We start from the raw sequence: 14,340 nt of genomic DNA, 5'->3' as shown, positions 1-14,340 counted from the left end.
CAAATTAATATGGAATTGGAAGGAATCAAAATAGCCAAATAATACTGAAAAAGAATAGAAGCTGAATTTAAAACTTAATAAAAAGTACCAACACGGGAACCAGACAGTGGTGCAGCGGGTTAAGCCACATGGCACAAAGCACAAGGACTGGCGTAAGGATCCCTGTTCAAACCCCGAGCTCCCCACCTACAAGGGGGTTGCTTCACAGATGGTGAAGTAGGTCTGCAGGTGTCTCTCTCTCTCTCCCCCTTCTGTCTTCCCATCCTCTCTCAATTTTTCTCTGTCCTTTCCAACAACAATGACAGCAATCACAACAATGATAATAATAATATCAACAATAAACAACCAGGGCAACAAAAGGGAAAAAATAGCCCCCAGGAGCAGTGGATTCATAGTGCAGGCACTGAGCCCCAGAGATACCCCTGGAGGCAAAAAATAAATAAATAAAAATAAAAGTACCAAGACAGGGAATATAGTATACGAATAAATACAAGCACTGATTGAATCAAAATAATGGTCTATAAATAAGCCTATGGGTCAATAATCACTCAATTTTTATATGTCAAGTATGCCAAGACCAACTAGTGAGGGAAAAAAGAGAGAGAGAGACTCCTAAAGAAATTGTGCTGGAACAATTGGATATCTATGAGCAAAGGAATGATTATTTTATTATTAAATAATAACATTATATACAAAAATTAAATCAAAATAGATTAAAGATCTTAAAAAAAAACTGAAGCTATGAAAACCTGTAGAAGAAAATATACACGTATACCTTCAAGTCCTTAGATGTGGAAATAGTTTATTAAATATGACACACAGAAGCACAAATAATAACAAAAAAAGAAGATAGATTAATTGGACTTTAAAACTTCTGGGCACCAAAAGATTCTATCAAGAGAGTAGAATGACAACCCACAGAATAGAAAAAAGATTGAAAACCATGTTTCTAGCAAGCTTCTTGTATCAAGAATAGATAAGGAACCCTTAAAACAATAAAATAGGCAAGCAACCCAATTTTAATAAGGTAAAATACCTGAACAGACATTTCTCCAAAAAGATATACAAAAGGTCAACAATCACATGAAAAGATGATCAACATTACTAGTCATTAGGGAAATGAAAATCAAACCACAGTGAGATTTCATTTCATACCCATGAAGTTGGCTAACAAATGTTAACAAGGATGTGGAGAAACTGAAACTCTTGCAGACTGCTGGTGGGGATGTACAGTGAGGCAGAAAACTAAATGAGTTACCCAGAAAGTAAAAAATAGCATTCCCATACATTCCAGAAATACTAATTCCATAAACATATCCAAAATAATTGAAGGCAGAGGCTAGGAGATGGCTCATTGAGTAAGACATGTGGCCCAGGTTTGAGTCCTGACACATGGAAGTGGTGTAACACTAGGGGAAGCTCCAGTACAGTGGTCTCTCTCTCTCTACTTCTCCCTCTCCCTCTCCCTCTCCTGCCCTCTCTCTCTCTCCTCTCTGAATGAAAAACTCAAATTGGGAGTGGTGAAATTATACATGCACAAGATCATAGCTCCCAGCCTCAAAATAAAATAATAATTGAAAGCATAATCTCTAAATATACAGAATATGTATATTATATCTTATAAATGTATAGCATGCTTATAACATTATTCACTGTAGCCAAAAGAAAGGAGCAATCTAAGGGTTTTCAGCTGATGAATGGGTAATTAAAATGTGGTTTTTTTACATACAACAATTATCTAGTTTTTAAAAAGAAGGAAATTCTGACACAAGTAACAACATGGATGAGCCTTGAGGGGTGTTATGACATAAACCAATCACAAAAATACAAGTCCTGCACAAATACACTTACCAGCGATCCCTAATATAGTCAGATTTATAGAGACAGAAAATAGAGTGATGGTTTTCAGTAGCTAGAAGTTGGGGAATAAGGAGGTGTTTAGTGGGTATAGAGTGTCAGTTAGAAAAAAAAGTTGTGGGGACTGGCTGAATGATAGCCTGCATAGACTTACTACAACTGATCTATACACTTAAAACTGGCTAAGAAGATAACTTAATGACTTACACACCATGTGTGGGTGTGAAATTATACCCCTGAGTGTCTTTTTTTTTTTTTTTTTTTTTTTGCCTCCAGGGTCATCACTGGGGCTTGGTGCCTGCACTATGAATCCACTGTTCCTGGAAGCCATTTTGTTGTCCTTGTTGTTGACAGAGGGAAATCAAGAAAGGAGGGGAAGACAGAGTGGGGGAGAGAGAGACAGACACCTGCACACCTGCTTCATTGCTTGTGAGGTGACCCCCCCTGCAGATGGGGAGCCGGGAGCTCAAACCAGGATCCTTACATCTGTCCTTGCGTTCTGCACCATGTGCTCTTCACCAGGTGCGCCACTGCTCAGCCCACTGCCCCTGAGATCTTATAATTTTATAAAACACTGTTAAACCACTAATAAAAACAAAAAGGTAAATTTTACAATATACTTATTTAGCATAGTTTTTTCAAATAAATTTCAAAAGGGGCAGAAGCTTTGAATGTATATTTCTTTAAAGAAGATACACTAATGGTCAACAGCACACAGAAAGATGTTCAGCCTCATTCATGAAATGCTAATCAGACCAAAACCACTACAACATCACTAAAGAAAGAAAAAACAAAACCAGACAACATCACTAAAGAAAGAAAAAACAATTGTTGGTGAAGATACTGCTGGTAGGAATGTTAAGTGGTTCAGTCAATGTGGAGAACATAAAAGTTCTGTGTAAGCCAGCAACAGTAAAGCATCATGTAACACAGCTAGTCTACTAAAAATTGAAAACATGTCTTCAAACAAAAAGCTGTCAACAAGGGTAGGGAGGGCACAGAGCTTTGGTGGCAGGTGAACTATGGAAGCCTGTGATCTTATAATATTTTTTAAATTTTTTTATATTTACTTACTTATTCTCCCTTTTGTTGCCCTTGTTGTTTTTTATTGTTGTTGTTATTGATGTTGTCATTGTTAGATAGGACAGAGAGAAATGGAGAGAGGAGGGGAAGACAGAGAGGGGGAGAGAAAGAGAGACACCTGCAGACCTGCTTCACTGCCTGTGAAGCGACTCCCCTGCAGGTGGGGAGCTGGGGGCTCCAACCGGGATCCTTATGCCAGTCCTTGCACTGCAATAACGCCTGACTCCCAATCTTTGAATATTTTTAGCCACCATTTATCACAATTTTTTAAATGACTTTAAAGAACAGAAGATTTTTTTTTAATTGTTGATAAATGTTCCCTGCAACACAATCACAATAACAAGAGGTAGAAACAACCCAAATATCTGTTAACAGATGACCAAATAAAATGTAGCATACCCATGCAAGGAACTATTACTCAACCAAAAGGGGGGTTGGAAATACATGCTATGACATGGACAAACCTTGAAAACATTACTCTTTAAAAATTTTTTTTAAATAAAATAGCATTACTCTGCTGTGGCTTATGGGGGTACCCAGGATTGAACCTTGACCCTCTTGGGCCTAAGGTATGAGATTTATTGTCTAAGATGGTTGGGGGGACTGTAGGTTGTGGGAGAAACACAAAACTTGAGTGGGGGATGTGGTGACTTGCAAGTACCAAGCAAGGGCATACAAATACCCTGACTGGGTATGGTGTAATGCATCAAAGCAAAGGACTCTGGGGGAGGTGGAAAGGGACACTGGGATCCTGGTGTGTCTCCTAGACACCAACCAAGGGGAGATGAGAGACTGTGCCTCTGTGTTAAAGACTATGCTGTAGGGAGTCGGGCGGTAGCGCAACAGGTTAAGCACACGTGGCACAAGTAAGGATCCCGGTTCTAGTCTCTGGCTCCCCTTGCTTCATAGGCAGTGAAGCAGGTCTGCAGGTGTCTATCTTTCTCTCCCCCCCGTCTTCCCTTTCTCACTCCATTTCTCTCTGTCCTATCCAACAACGACGACATTAATAACAACAGCAATAAAACAACAAGGCAACAAAAGGGAATGAATAAATATTTTTTTTAAAAAAAGACTATGCTGTAGGGGGCCAGGTAGTAGCACATCTAGTTAATCACATATATTACCATGAGCAAGGGCCTGGGTTCAAACCCTGGCTCCCTACCCACGGGGGGAAGTCTCATGAGTGTTGAAGCAGGTCTGAAGATGTCTATCTTTCTCTCTCCTTCTCTATCTCTCCTTCCCTCTCAGCTTCTTCTGTCCTATCCAGTATACTAGAAAGAGGGGAAAAAATAAGAGGATAAAGGAAAATAAAAGGCTACCAATGGATTTGTAGTGCTTGGCACTGAACCCCAGCAATAAGCCTGATGGCAAGTTAAAAAAAACTATACTGTAAACCATTAATCCTCTCCCAATAATTGTTTCTGTTTAAAAAAATGTACTCCTGAAATATGATAATTCTATAAAACAATGTTAAGTCACTAATTTTTTTATTCATTTTTTTACCAGGGCACTACTCAGCTCTGGCTTATGGTGGTGAAGGGGAACTGAACTTGAGACCTAAGAATCCCAGGCATGAGATTCTGTTTGCATAGCCATTATGCTGTCTCCCCTGCCCACTAATCCAAATGTTTTAAAGTCTTTTGTGTTTTAAAGTCTTTTGATGTTCTCTCCCTAACCCTTGAAATTATTATTCTAAATGAAATAAATAGACACAAAAAGGCCACATTTGTATGATTCCATTTACATGAAATGTCCAGAATAGGCAAATCTATGGAGACTGAAAGTAGATTAGTGGTTGCCAAGGGCTGGAAGGGAATGAGAATGAAAACATGGTTTTCTTCTGGGGTGATGAAAAATTCTGGAACTGGAGAGTGGTGGTGGTCACACACTATGTAAGCATACTTATCTCCACTGAAGTACATACTGTAAGAGGGCTAAAATGGTAAATGTCCTTATGTGTATTTTACCACCATTTTTAAAAAGCATTAAAAATAAACAATATTTCACAACATGATTTAAAAATTTGACCTAATTGGCACATGTAGAACATTGCCGACAACTGCAAAATATTCTCAGTTCAAGTCTACGTGAAACATACATTAAAATTTATCTCACTCTGAATAGAAAAAGCAAGACTTGGCAGATTTCAATGAAGTAAAATCATACTGGGTAAATTACCTTATTTAAAATGTAACAAAAATGAGGCAAAAAAAAATAAATAAATAAAGATACACAGATCATTCCAAAGCCAAAAGTAAGTGGGTAATTCAGGATCTCCTAGTTCCCTGTTCCTCCCTCCCTCCCCATTTGAATCAGCAGGGCCCCTGTCAGCCTGTCCTTGACCTTCAGACCTGCCCCCCAGCCTCTGTCCCCCAGATGCAAAAGCAGCCTAGCCAGCCTGACTGCAGCCCCAGCCATAGGTCAGGTCCCAAACCCCTTTGAGCCAGGTCACCATCCTGTGTGTGGGATACTCCCCAGGTAGTGAAATTGCCTGCACCCCAGAAGCCAGGCCTGTTCCAGAGGCCTGTATAAATCACTGTTTAGCCCAGAGATAATAATTCCAGACTGTTTTTAAAGCTCACCCCAGAAAAGAATGGGGTAGACCAAGTAGAAAGAAAGCAGATGGCATCCTTCAGGGTGAGAGGAGGGGTGGGCAGAACATTCCTTGAGCAGGGAAACCCTTGCCATTATTAGAACATCTTGATGAAACCTGGGTTACACCCAGGGCTCCCTTAAGGTTCTTGTCTGCCACCACCTGAGAACAGACAGAATCCCAGTCCTTGCAGACAGCATCCAAGGCTCAAGTCTTCCCTCACCCAGCTTCACCCCACCTCCCAGCTTTCCCACTGCTACCCTTTAAGAAACCCGATGTCTAATGGAGGGTAAGCCATCCCTGAAAAACAAATCCTCTTTGTTTGCACTCGAATGGTCATAGAATGGCTTTTCTACCACCTCTGTCCCCACTCTGCTTGCCTGTCCTTAATGGTACTTCTTCCCTCACCCCAACATTCCCTCCATCAACAGTGCTACTGGCTATACATCTAAGCTCACCCTGAATTTCTCTTCCTGCCCCCTTCTCCAGTTCTATCCCAACCTGTCATCTTCAATCTCTTCAGTCTGGAGGTTGAAATTGTCACACCTTCCTTCTGGCTCATTCTTTCAAGGAGGGCGGACTGTCCCGACCCCTATTTGGGCCATCCCCACTAGGCACAGCTGTTCATCTCAAGGGATGCTTTGATGTGCGTCCCTTCTCTTTCCTGCATCAACAGTTTGTCATTGCCTGGTTGGTATTTCCTCTTTGGACACACATATAATAGTTAGGTTTTAGAGCAGTCCCTCCTAGGGCCAGAGAGATAGCTCAAGGGGTAGGGTACCTGCACTGCCATGGATATGATGCAGGTTCAGGTCTCACACCACATGGGTGGGAGGTGCTATGGCAATGAAAGAAGCTTCACTGCTGTGGTGTCTCTATTGAACTCTGTCTCTTGGAACAAAAAAAAGTTGACCCAGGTTGGCAGGGGGGGTGGAAAGAGTAGGGGGTAAGTTAGTACATGCACGAGGCTCCAATACCATAAAATAAAATAAAGCAGTCCTTCCTACATTCCTATAGCTACCAGTTCATTTCAGAGTCCCACTCAAAGCCAAATATTTCAAAAGAGTTGTCCATTGCCTCCCGTTCCTCATTTCCCATTCTCATCTCTGCCTACCCCAATCTAGCATTTGTCCTCTCCACTCTACCTGACATGATTCTGTAAAGTTTCCAAGAGCAATGGCCATTCAATGATAAGGAAACACCAAAGGGCCACTTCTTTTGTTATAATTTTTTTTAATTTTTATTATCTTTATTTATTAGATAGACAGCCAGAAATTGAGAGGAGTGGGGAGATAGAAAGGGAGAGAGATACCTGCAGCTCTACTCCACCACTCACAAAGCTTCCCCTGAGAGTGGGGAGAGGGAGCTTGGACCTGGGTCCTTGTGCATTGCAACGTGTGCTCAACCAGGTGTGCCACAGCTCAGCCCTAGGCTACTTCTCTGTTGTCATCTAACTTGATCTTGTGGCTGTCACAAAGTGTCCACCACTCCCTTCTTGAAATACTCCTAGCTTCTAAGACACCACATGCTCCAGTTTCCCTCTGATCTCCCTGTCACTCTGCTTGGCCTCTCAAAAACACAGTAACCAGGATGAGGTCATCAGCCTGACATTCTCCCTAAAGCACTTATAGGATGATAGCGACCAACCCTCCCCAGCTCTGTTAAGCTCACCCCTCTCCACTGGATCCAGATCTGTTTGTTTCACCACCCTCTTGGTCTCCCCATGGAGATGACCAACAGGCATCTCAAATATATGTCAGACCGACTCAAGTGCCACCTATCCTACATCCAACTCCTGATATTCAGTCCCCATCTCAGGAAGTGGCACAATCACCCAGCTAGATATTGAAGTCCTTCTTCCTCTTTTTCAGTTGCCAACCACATCAGCAAGTCCTGCCAGATTCCCCTTGGCAGTGCCTGTCTCACACTCACCATCCTGCTGCCCAAGTTACCAGCAACTCCTGCTCAGATTCAAACACTATGAGAAGTCTGGCAGTCACTCCAAAAGTTAAACACAGAATTAGCATATGACCCAGCAATCCATTCCTAAGCAGATTCAAAAGAACTGAAAACAGTTATATGTATGTTCATTCCCACACCCTTCACAATAGCCAAGAGGTGGAGGCAGCCACACTGTGTGGACAGCTTGTTGCCTTTTCTTTCCTTGGACACTGTTGCTGATTCTCCATATCTCTGCTTCTTCAGAGAGGCCTCTTCCAACCCCCAACGTGACCATATCACACATACTGTCCATTCCCTTTATGGACTCTTGGTGCTCTTAATCATGTGTTTGCTCATTTATCATTTATCCTTTTGACTATAAAGTACACACTCTGGGGCAGGGATTTTCTCTTTCTTTCCTTCTTATGAAAAATATTCTTAATGAAGGGATCATTGTTATATATACTCCACCATAGACAGTGCTGGATCAAACCCAAGACCTCCTGCAAGCAAAGCACACACTTTACTGCTAAGCCCCCTCCCCAACCTCCTCTCTTTTTCCTTCTTGTTCAGGGAATACAATTGGAGCTCAGCCCCTACAGTCCAAACTCCCTTCCTGCAGGAAGCCTTCCTGATTCCTTCATCAGGTCATCCTCAGGAAGAGTGTGCACCGAGCTGGCAAAATAACTCATTTGGATAGTGTGTTGTTTTTCTAGGTGTGCAAATTAGGTTCAGGCTCAGGACATTGGATGAAGTTTCAGTGCTATGTCCCTCTCTATTTCTCTCTCTTTGTTTCTGTTTTTACCTGAAAAGGTCATTCCAAAGCTATGAAGTAATAACAAAAATTATAAATAAGTAAATAAAGGAGTCAGTCGGGGCACACCTGGTAAACACATTACCATGTTCAAGGACTGGGTTCGAGCCCTCACTCTCCACCTGTAGCAGGGATGCTTCACAAGCAATGAAGCAGGTTTACAGGTGTCTCTCTTTCTCTCTCCCTCCCTATCTCCCCCTCTCCTCTCAATTTCTCTCTGTCCTATTTAATAAAATAGAAAACAAAAAATAAAAGGAAAAAATGGCCACTGGGGCAGATGGTCTGAGGTGCTGGCACTGAGCCCCGGTGATAACCCTAGAGGCAAACTACAACAACAACAACAAAAAGTAAATAAAATAAAGCCGGGGGGGGGGGGAGAAATGTGCACCTACCTCTTTGCCAGCCCCTTTTCCTGACCCCGCCAACCAGAGCTATTTCTGGAGGCCCTCTCAGGACCTACATTCCTGAGATCCCACTTGGTCTCTGAGGGACTGCAGTGTTTGGGCAAGATGGAAGGGGAATAGCACAAAGCAGGATCTCTTGAGGATTCTTTGAAAAAATTCATAACTGTAACACCCAGTCTTCAGAAGAGTGTTCTACAAGTGCTGCCCCCTAAGTCTCAGAGGGGTTTTACAATGGGGAAAGTGAGGCTCAGTGAGACAAGTAACCTGCCCCAGGTCATACTCCACTGTGCGTAGAAATACAGAGAACCTAGAGCCCTGCTCCTGACAGCTGAGCAGTACCACCTAGAGAAAGACAGGGTATTCAAGCTCTGTTGGTTGCAAGGATGAGCAGCCCTGCCCCACCCACTTCTTATACATGAAGATACTGATCTTTCTCTTCAGCTGTGGGCTTTAATGTGGTGTCATTGACAGCTGAGGTTCACAGTTTAGGGGAGCTCTCTACCTGCAGGTTCACTAAATAGTGGTGCTCCCTTTAGATGGTCTTAGCCATGGGAAAGGCCATCCAAGGCTGGCACACAAGGAACTGGCAATTGAAGTTGTCCTGGAGCTTGGCAATGGGTAGGGATGAGAAGCAGAGGATATGCAAGCAGAGGTATGCCAGCTTAGATGATGGTGCAAACACATTATCATGTACGAGGACTCAGGTTCAAGCCTCCTATCCCTACCTGAGGCATGGGGGGGGGGTCAGGAGCAGTGGAGCAGGGCTGCAGGTGCCTTTTCTTCTCTGTCCCTTGCTCACCCTCTTTCTCACTATTTCTCTTTCAAGGGGAGAAAAAGAGAAAGAAAAACAAAGCAAAGAGAAAGAGAAGAAAAAGATAAAGTACACCAACAACATATGCTCCCTGTAAACAGTGAGTATTTGCTGGCCAATGTGTGATAGTCCTGGTGACACTAACTAGTCTGGTCAGTTCCAGGGACCACAACACATAGTTTCTCCAGTTTCAAACTTAGGCCACCAGCCTGGCCAGAGATAACCACTACCCCTCCTGCCGGGGTCAGCTCACTCAGGCTGCCACCAAACCTTCCCAGGTCTTTTCATTCTCCACTCTTGATTCTGCAGGCTGGAACTTTGGGCTCCCCATCATTCAAATTTTAATATTAATAATGAAGATAGTAATTATTCTTATGTGATGATGTTATTTACCACTCAGTGTGTGCTGTTTATATTACCTCTCTCAGTCCTACCCGTGAGACTATTTCCATCTCACAGAGGCAGGACCTGAGACCCAAGAGGCCCAGCATCTCGTCCAGGATCATACACCACCATGTGGAAGCAAGAGTAAATCCTAGTCAGGCCTTTTTCCCATGTTATTTGCCTTGGACTTCGCTGAATGTTGGCCTATTGTCCCCATGAATCACTGAAATGTCCCCAACCCGAAGGGGAGGGGGGAAAGGGGCTCTGACCATCCCTAGGTGAGCAATGATGAGACAGTGACTGGTGGAGCCAAATGGTGTAATGAGGAACACAGAAGGGTAACACGGATATGGGAGGTCTAGACTCACAGAACATGCACACCATCAGCTACACTTACCACCTGAGGGAGGGCAAAAGAGCCCAAAGAGGGGGGTTCCCGGAGCAGACAAAGAAAGAAGGAGTTATTGAGCTGTGAGCAGCTTTGAGACAGCCCAGGATCTGAATCAGGCAAAGCCTCAGAGCCCAGGCACTCCCACCAGCCACTTCACTGTTTGCCTGAGGGTGACAAGAATGCCATGCCTGGGGGTCGGGCGATGGCACAGCAGGTGAAGCGCACATGGCGCAGAGTGCAAGGACTGATGTAATGATCCCAGTTCGAGCCCCCAGCCCCCCACCTGCAGGGGGTTGCTTCACAAGCGGTGAAGCCAGTCTGCAGATGTTTATCTTTCTCTCTCCCTCTGTCTTCCCCTCCTCTCTCCATTTCTCTCTGTCCTATCCAACAACAATGATATCAATGACAAGAATAATAATAACCACAGCAACAATAAAACAAGGGCAACAAAAGGGAAAATAAAATAGCCTCCAGGAGCAGTGGATTTGTAGTGCAGGCTCTGAGCCCCAGCAATAACCCTGGAGGCAAAAAAAAAAAAATGCCATGCCTTTTGAGGAAACCTGCCATTCAGCTGGTAGGGGCTGCCTGAGGTGTGGCACATCAAGGGCACCACATTCAAGCTTGAGGGATGAGAGGTGGGAGGAGCCCATGGTCGTTAGCAATGATTGGCATAGGCAAAACTAGAGGGACGCATCTAATTTAGCACACCCTCAATTCCTGTGTGTCTCAGTTCCAAGGCAGATGTCAAGTGGATAAAATAATGGCAAGATCAAGTCTAGAAGCCAAGTTGGTCAACTCCCAGTCTGATGTCAAAAAACTGGCAACTGAGCTGGAGGTCTCAGGAAAGGGGCTAGAAAAAGGCTTGCTAATGGCCATTAGACAGTTCATATGAGTCAGAGAGAAGACCATCCCCTTCCAGTCTCCCAACTCACATGTCCATGGAGGTCCGTGTTGAGCAGCATCAGGGCACAGGTGAGTGTGTGGATCCCATCTACATCAGAGAGGGTGGTTCCCTTAGTGGAAGGGCATAGCAGGGAAGGGGCCTGCTACCTGCAAGATGCACCTCAAGGTCCAGGGCCTGTGTGATGCCCTTTATCCCAGATCAGGGCCTTCCTCTCCTTCAGAGAGGACTTGACCACCCTGGTCTTGACACCAGCTTCCTATGACTAAACTCACCTTGAACCTCAGACCCAGGAATTCTGTGGGTCCCTTCAATAACAGGCCTAGTAACCCAGTTCCTGGGATTCAGGGTCCATGCATAGGGCAAATCCTACCTCATAGAGGCCCCTAACCCACACTTCTACACTCAGATTCCCACTCACCACACAGAGAACCATAACAGTGGCAGGGAATCAAGGAGAACAAAGGCTCATAAAACTAAATCTACAACGGAGGACTTTGAGGCACCAGGAATGAGGTCTCTTATGTAGCAGGTAGACACAAGCCAGGTGCCACAGCTCACTCACTCGATGCTTATTAATCAGTGTGAGGGTGGCAGGTGGCAGGAGGGAGCTAGAGCCTGTCCAGGAGAACACAGGTGGGGCAGGGTTCAAGGCAGGTGACCTTACCTTCTGAGGTGCTGTCATCGGGGTTGCACTGGCAGTACCGGCGGGAGAAGTGTGTAAGGACTCTCTCTCGCTCCTGTGTCTCCCCCATCAGTGGGAAGGCTTTCAAGAAGGTTCTGGAGGACAATTCAAGGATGCGCTGAGTCAGTCTAGGTACTCACCCACCCAAGTTTGTCTGAGGGGAACAAAACCCCAATGCCTCCCCACCCTGGCTCCTAGGATGCGCCCTGGAGGAGGGTTAGCAGGCTTGAGTCTCAACCTTATCACCCTCCAAGGGCCCCTTTGGAAGTAGATAGGCAAGAGGGAGTGAAGAGAAATGACAGATGTGCCCTTGGTGCTGCATCAGCTACCCTGAAGTGTCAACCCTGCTCCTCACTGCCTTCTTCACACCTGGACCTAACAGTCCACACCTCTTCCCCTGCTCCTCCTCCGTCTTTCCTGCCCCTCTCTCCTTTGACTCTGTCCCTCCAGCCTCAAGCCACCCAGACCTTCCTCACTCTTTCCCTACCCCGGATCTGAGCTGTCACCAAACCCCAGTGGTTTGTTCTTCACTCCAGATCTCAGTCTTTCTTCCTTCCCCCCTGACTCTCACCACATGTCAAGGACTCCCACAACAGTCTCCAGAGCGGTGCACCCCTGCACCAGCAACATACCCTCCTGCTGACACCTAATGGTTTCTTTTGTTTAATATTTTATTTATCTATTATTTTTCCTTTTTTATTGTTGCCCTTGTTTTTATCATTGTTGTGGTTATTACTGTTGTTGTTATTGATGTTGTTGCTGGATAGGACAGAGAGAAATGGAGAAAGGAGGGGAAGACAGAGATGGGGGGAGAGATAGACACCTGCAGACCTGCTTCACCACTTGTGAAGCGACCCCCCCTATAGCTGAGGAGCTGGGGGCTCGAACCAGGACCCTTACACCGGTCATCAAGTTTTGGGCCATGTGCACTTAACCCGCTATGTTATAGCCCAACCCCCAACACTTAGGGGTTTCTATCCACAAGGACAGTCAGGACTTGCTCCAGCTTCAGATATCAATCAATGGAAGGCTCCTCCCTCCATTAAAGCTCACCAAGTCCCAGGAGATTCTGGCAGCTGATCTTAAAACTCAGAGGGGCTAGGGGTCTGGTAGGTTAAGCACACATGGCTCAAAGCTCAAGGACCGGAGTAAGGATCCCAGTTCAAGCCCCTGGCTCCCCACCTCTAGGGGCGTCACTTCACAGGTGGTGAAGCAGGTCTATAGGTGTCTGTCTTTATCTCTCCCTCTGTCTCCACTCCTCTCTCCTATCCAACAGCAACAGCAATGATAGCAATAATAATAACAACAAGGGCAATCAAATGGGAAAAATGGCCAACAGGAGCAGTGAATTTGTAGTGCAGGCACTGAGCCCCAGCAACAACCCTGGAGGCAAAAAAACAAACAAAAAACCTCAGAGGAGCTGACTCACAAAGCCCTGGGCAAATTGCAGTGTGAGCCTGGTCGGGCCTCTGCCCTGGGTTCATGAGGCTAGTTTGTTCCTAATTTTTAAATGATTTACATATTTATTTAGTGATAAATTTAAAAAGGTGCTCTGGCCATTTGTGGGACCTGGGAATGACTGGAGACCTCAGGTTTGCAAAGCATGAATTCTACCCTACCCATGGAATCACCTCCCCAGGCACTGTTCCTAATATATTGTTCATTTGGCTTGGTTTCTGGCTCAAAGCAGCTGTAATACACACTCTGCTTTATCCTCTTATGGCAGATATGTAGGCACCTGGCCCCTGGGACCCCCACCTAACCAGCCCAACATACCTCAAACTGCAGACCACTCTCTAATTCAATCCTACCCAATCAAATGTAATACAAAATCCTCTCATCTGACATCTAGTTTTCCTCACTCCCTGCTTCTCCTCCCTGGCCCCCAACTCATACCTTCCCCTCTTCTCACACTCCACTAGGACTTTCTAGACACAGCCCCTCCCCATTCCAATATTAGACCATTCCACCTATGTGTCATATACACTCTAGCTCCTACTCCTCAACCCAAACTCCTCTTAGGGAGGATACGGAGGGTGGGGAATGTGCTTACCAGATCCCAACTGAGCACAGCCACACCAGCTCACAAGGCCAGTCTCCCCACTGTCCTTAGTTCTCCTCTACCTCAGCACCCTCAGCCCTTCTCCTCTAATCTCTGCAAGCTCTCATATCAGTCTTCCCTCCAGCCCCACTGCCCAACCTCATCCTGTCCTCTCCCACCTGACCCTCTGCAGAAACCTGCACACCTTTGTATCAAGGACCACCAGCTTGCTGCGGCCAGCCCTGCCTCCTGAACATCGGTTCATTCCCTGCCACTTTCTGTGGCTTCCCAGAGTCTGTGCAGTTGAGTTCCACTACACTGGGCTCTGGCCCAGAACTTGTGCCCCTGGTCAGGTCCACTAAGCCCCTTCCTGACTCATCTCCCTCTGTCCATTGCCATTTCAGACTTAGCTTCAGATGGAGTAGCTTGTGGCAT

At 45.2% G+C, this 14,340-nt stretch overlaps 2 protein-coding genes across 6 annotated transcripts in view; one reads left to right on the top strand and one right to left on the bottom strand.

The window, feature by feature from the left end:
* Nucleotides 1-14,340, top strand: part of PFDN1 (prefoldin subunit 1) — a 964,801-nt gene that overhangs the window by 598,640 nt on the left and 351,821 nt on the right. The window lies entirely within an intron of this gene.
* Nucleotides 1-14,340, bottom strand: part of PSD2 (pleckstrin and Sec7 domain containing 2) — a 65,688-nt gene that overhangs the window by 28,167 nt on the left and 23,181 nt on the right. For all 4 annotated transcript variants that reach the window (XM_060179174.1, XM_060179171.1, XM_060179164.1 and 1 more), the window contains exons 6-7: nt 11,847-11,959; nt 11,211-11,269 (exon numbers count right to left, since the gene is read on the bottom strand). In XM_060179174.1, the coding sequence (XP_060035157.1) occupies nt 11,211-11,269; nt 11,847-11,959 (172 nt within the window). The remainder of the gene's footprint in view (nt 1-11,210; nt 11,270-11,846; nt 11,960-14,340) is intronic.

Source organism: Erinaceus europaeus, chromosome 2 (genome assembly GCF_950295315.1).
Source record: "Erinaceus europaeus chromosome 2, mEriEur2.1, whole genome shotgun sequence".
Lineage (NCBI taxonomy): Eukaryota > Metazoa > Chordata > Mammalia > Eulipotyphla > Erinaceidae > Erinaceus > Erinaceus europaeus.
This window is presented reverse-complemented; position numbering and strand designations above follow the sequence as displayed.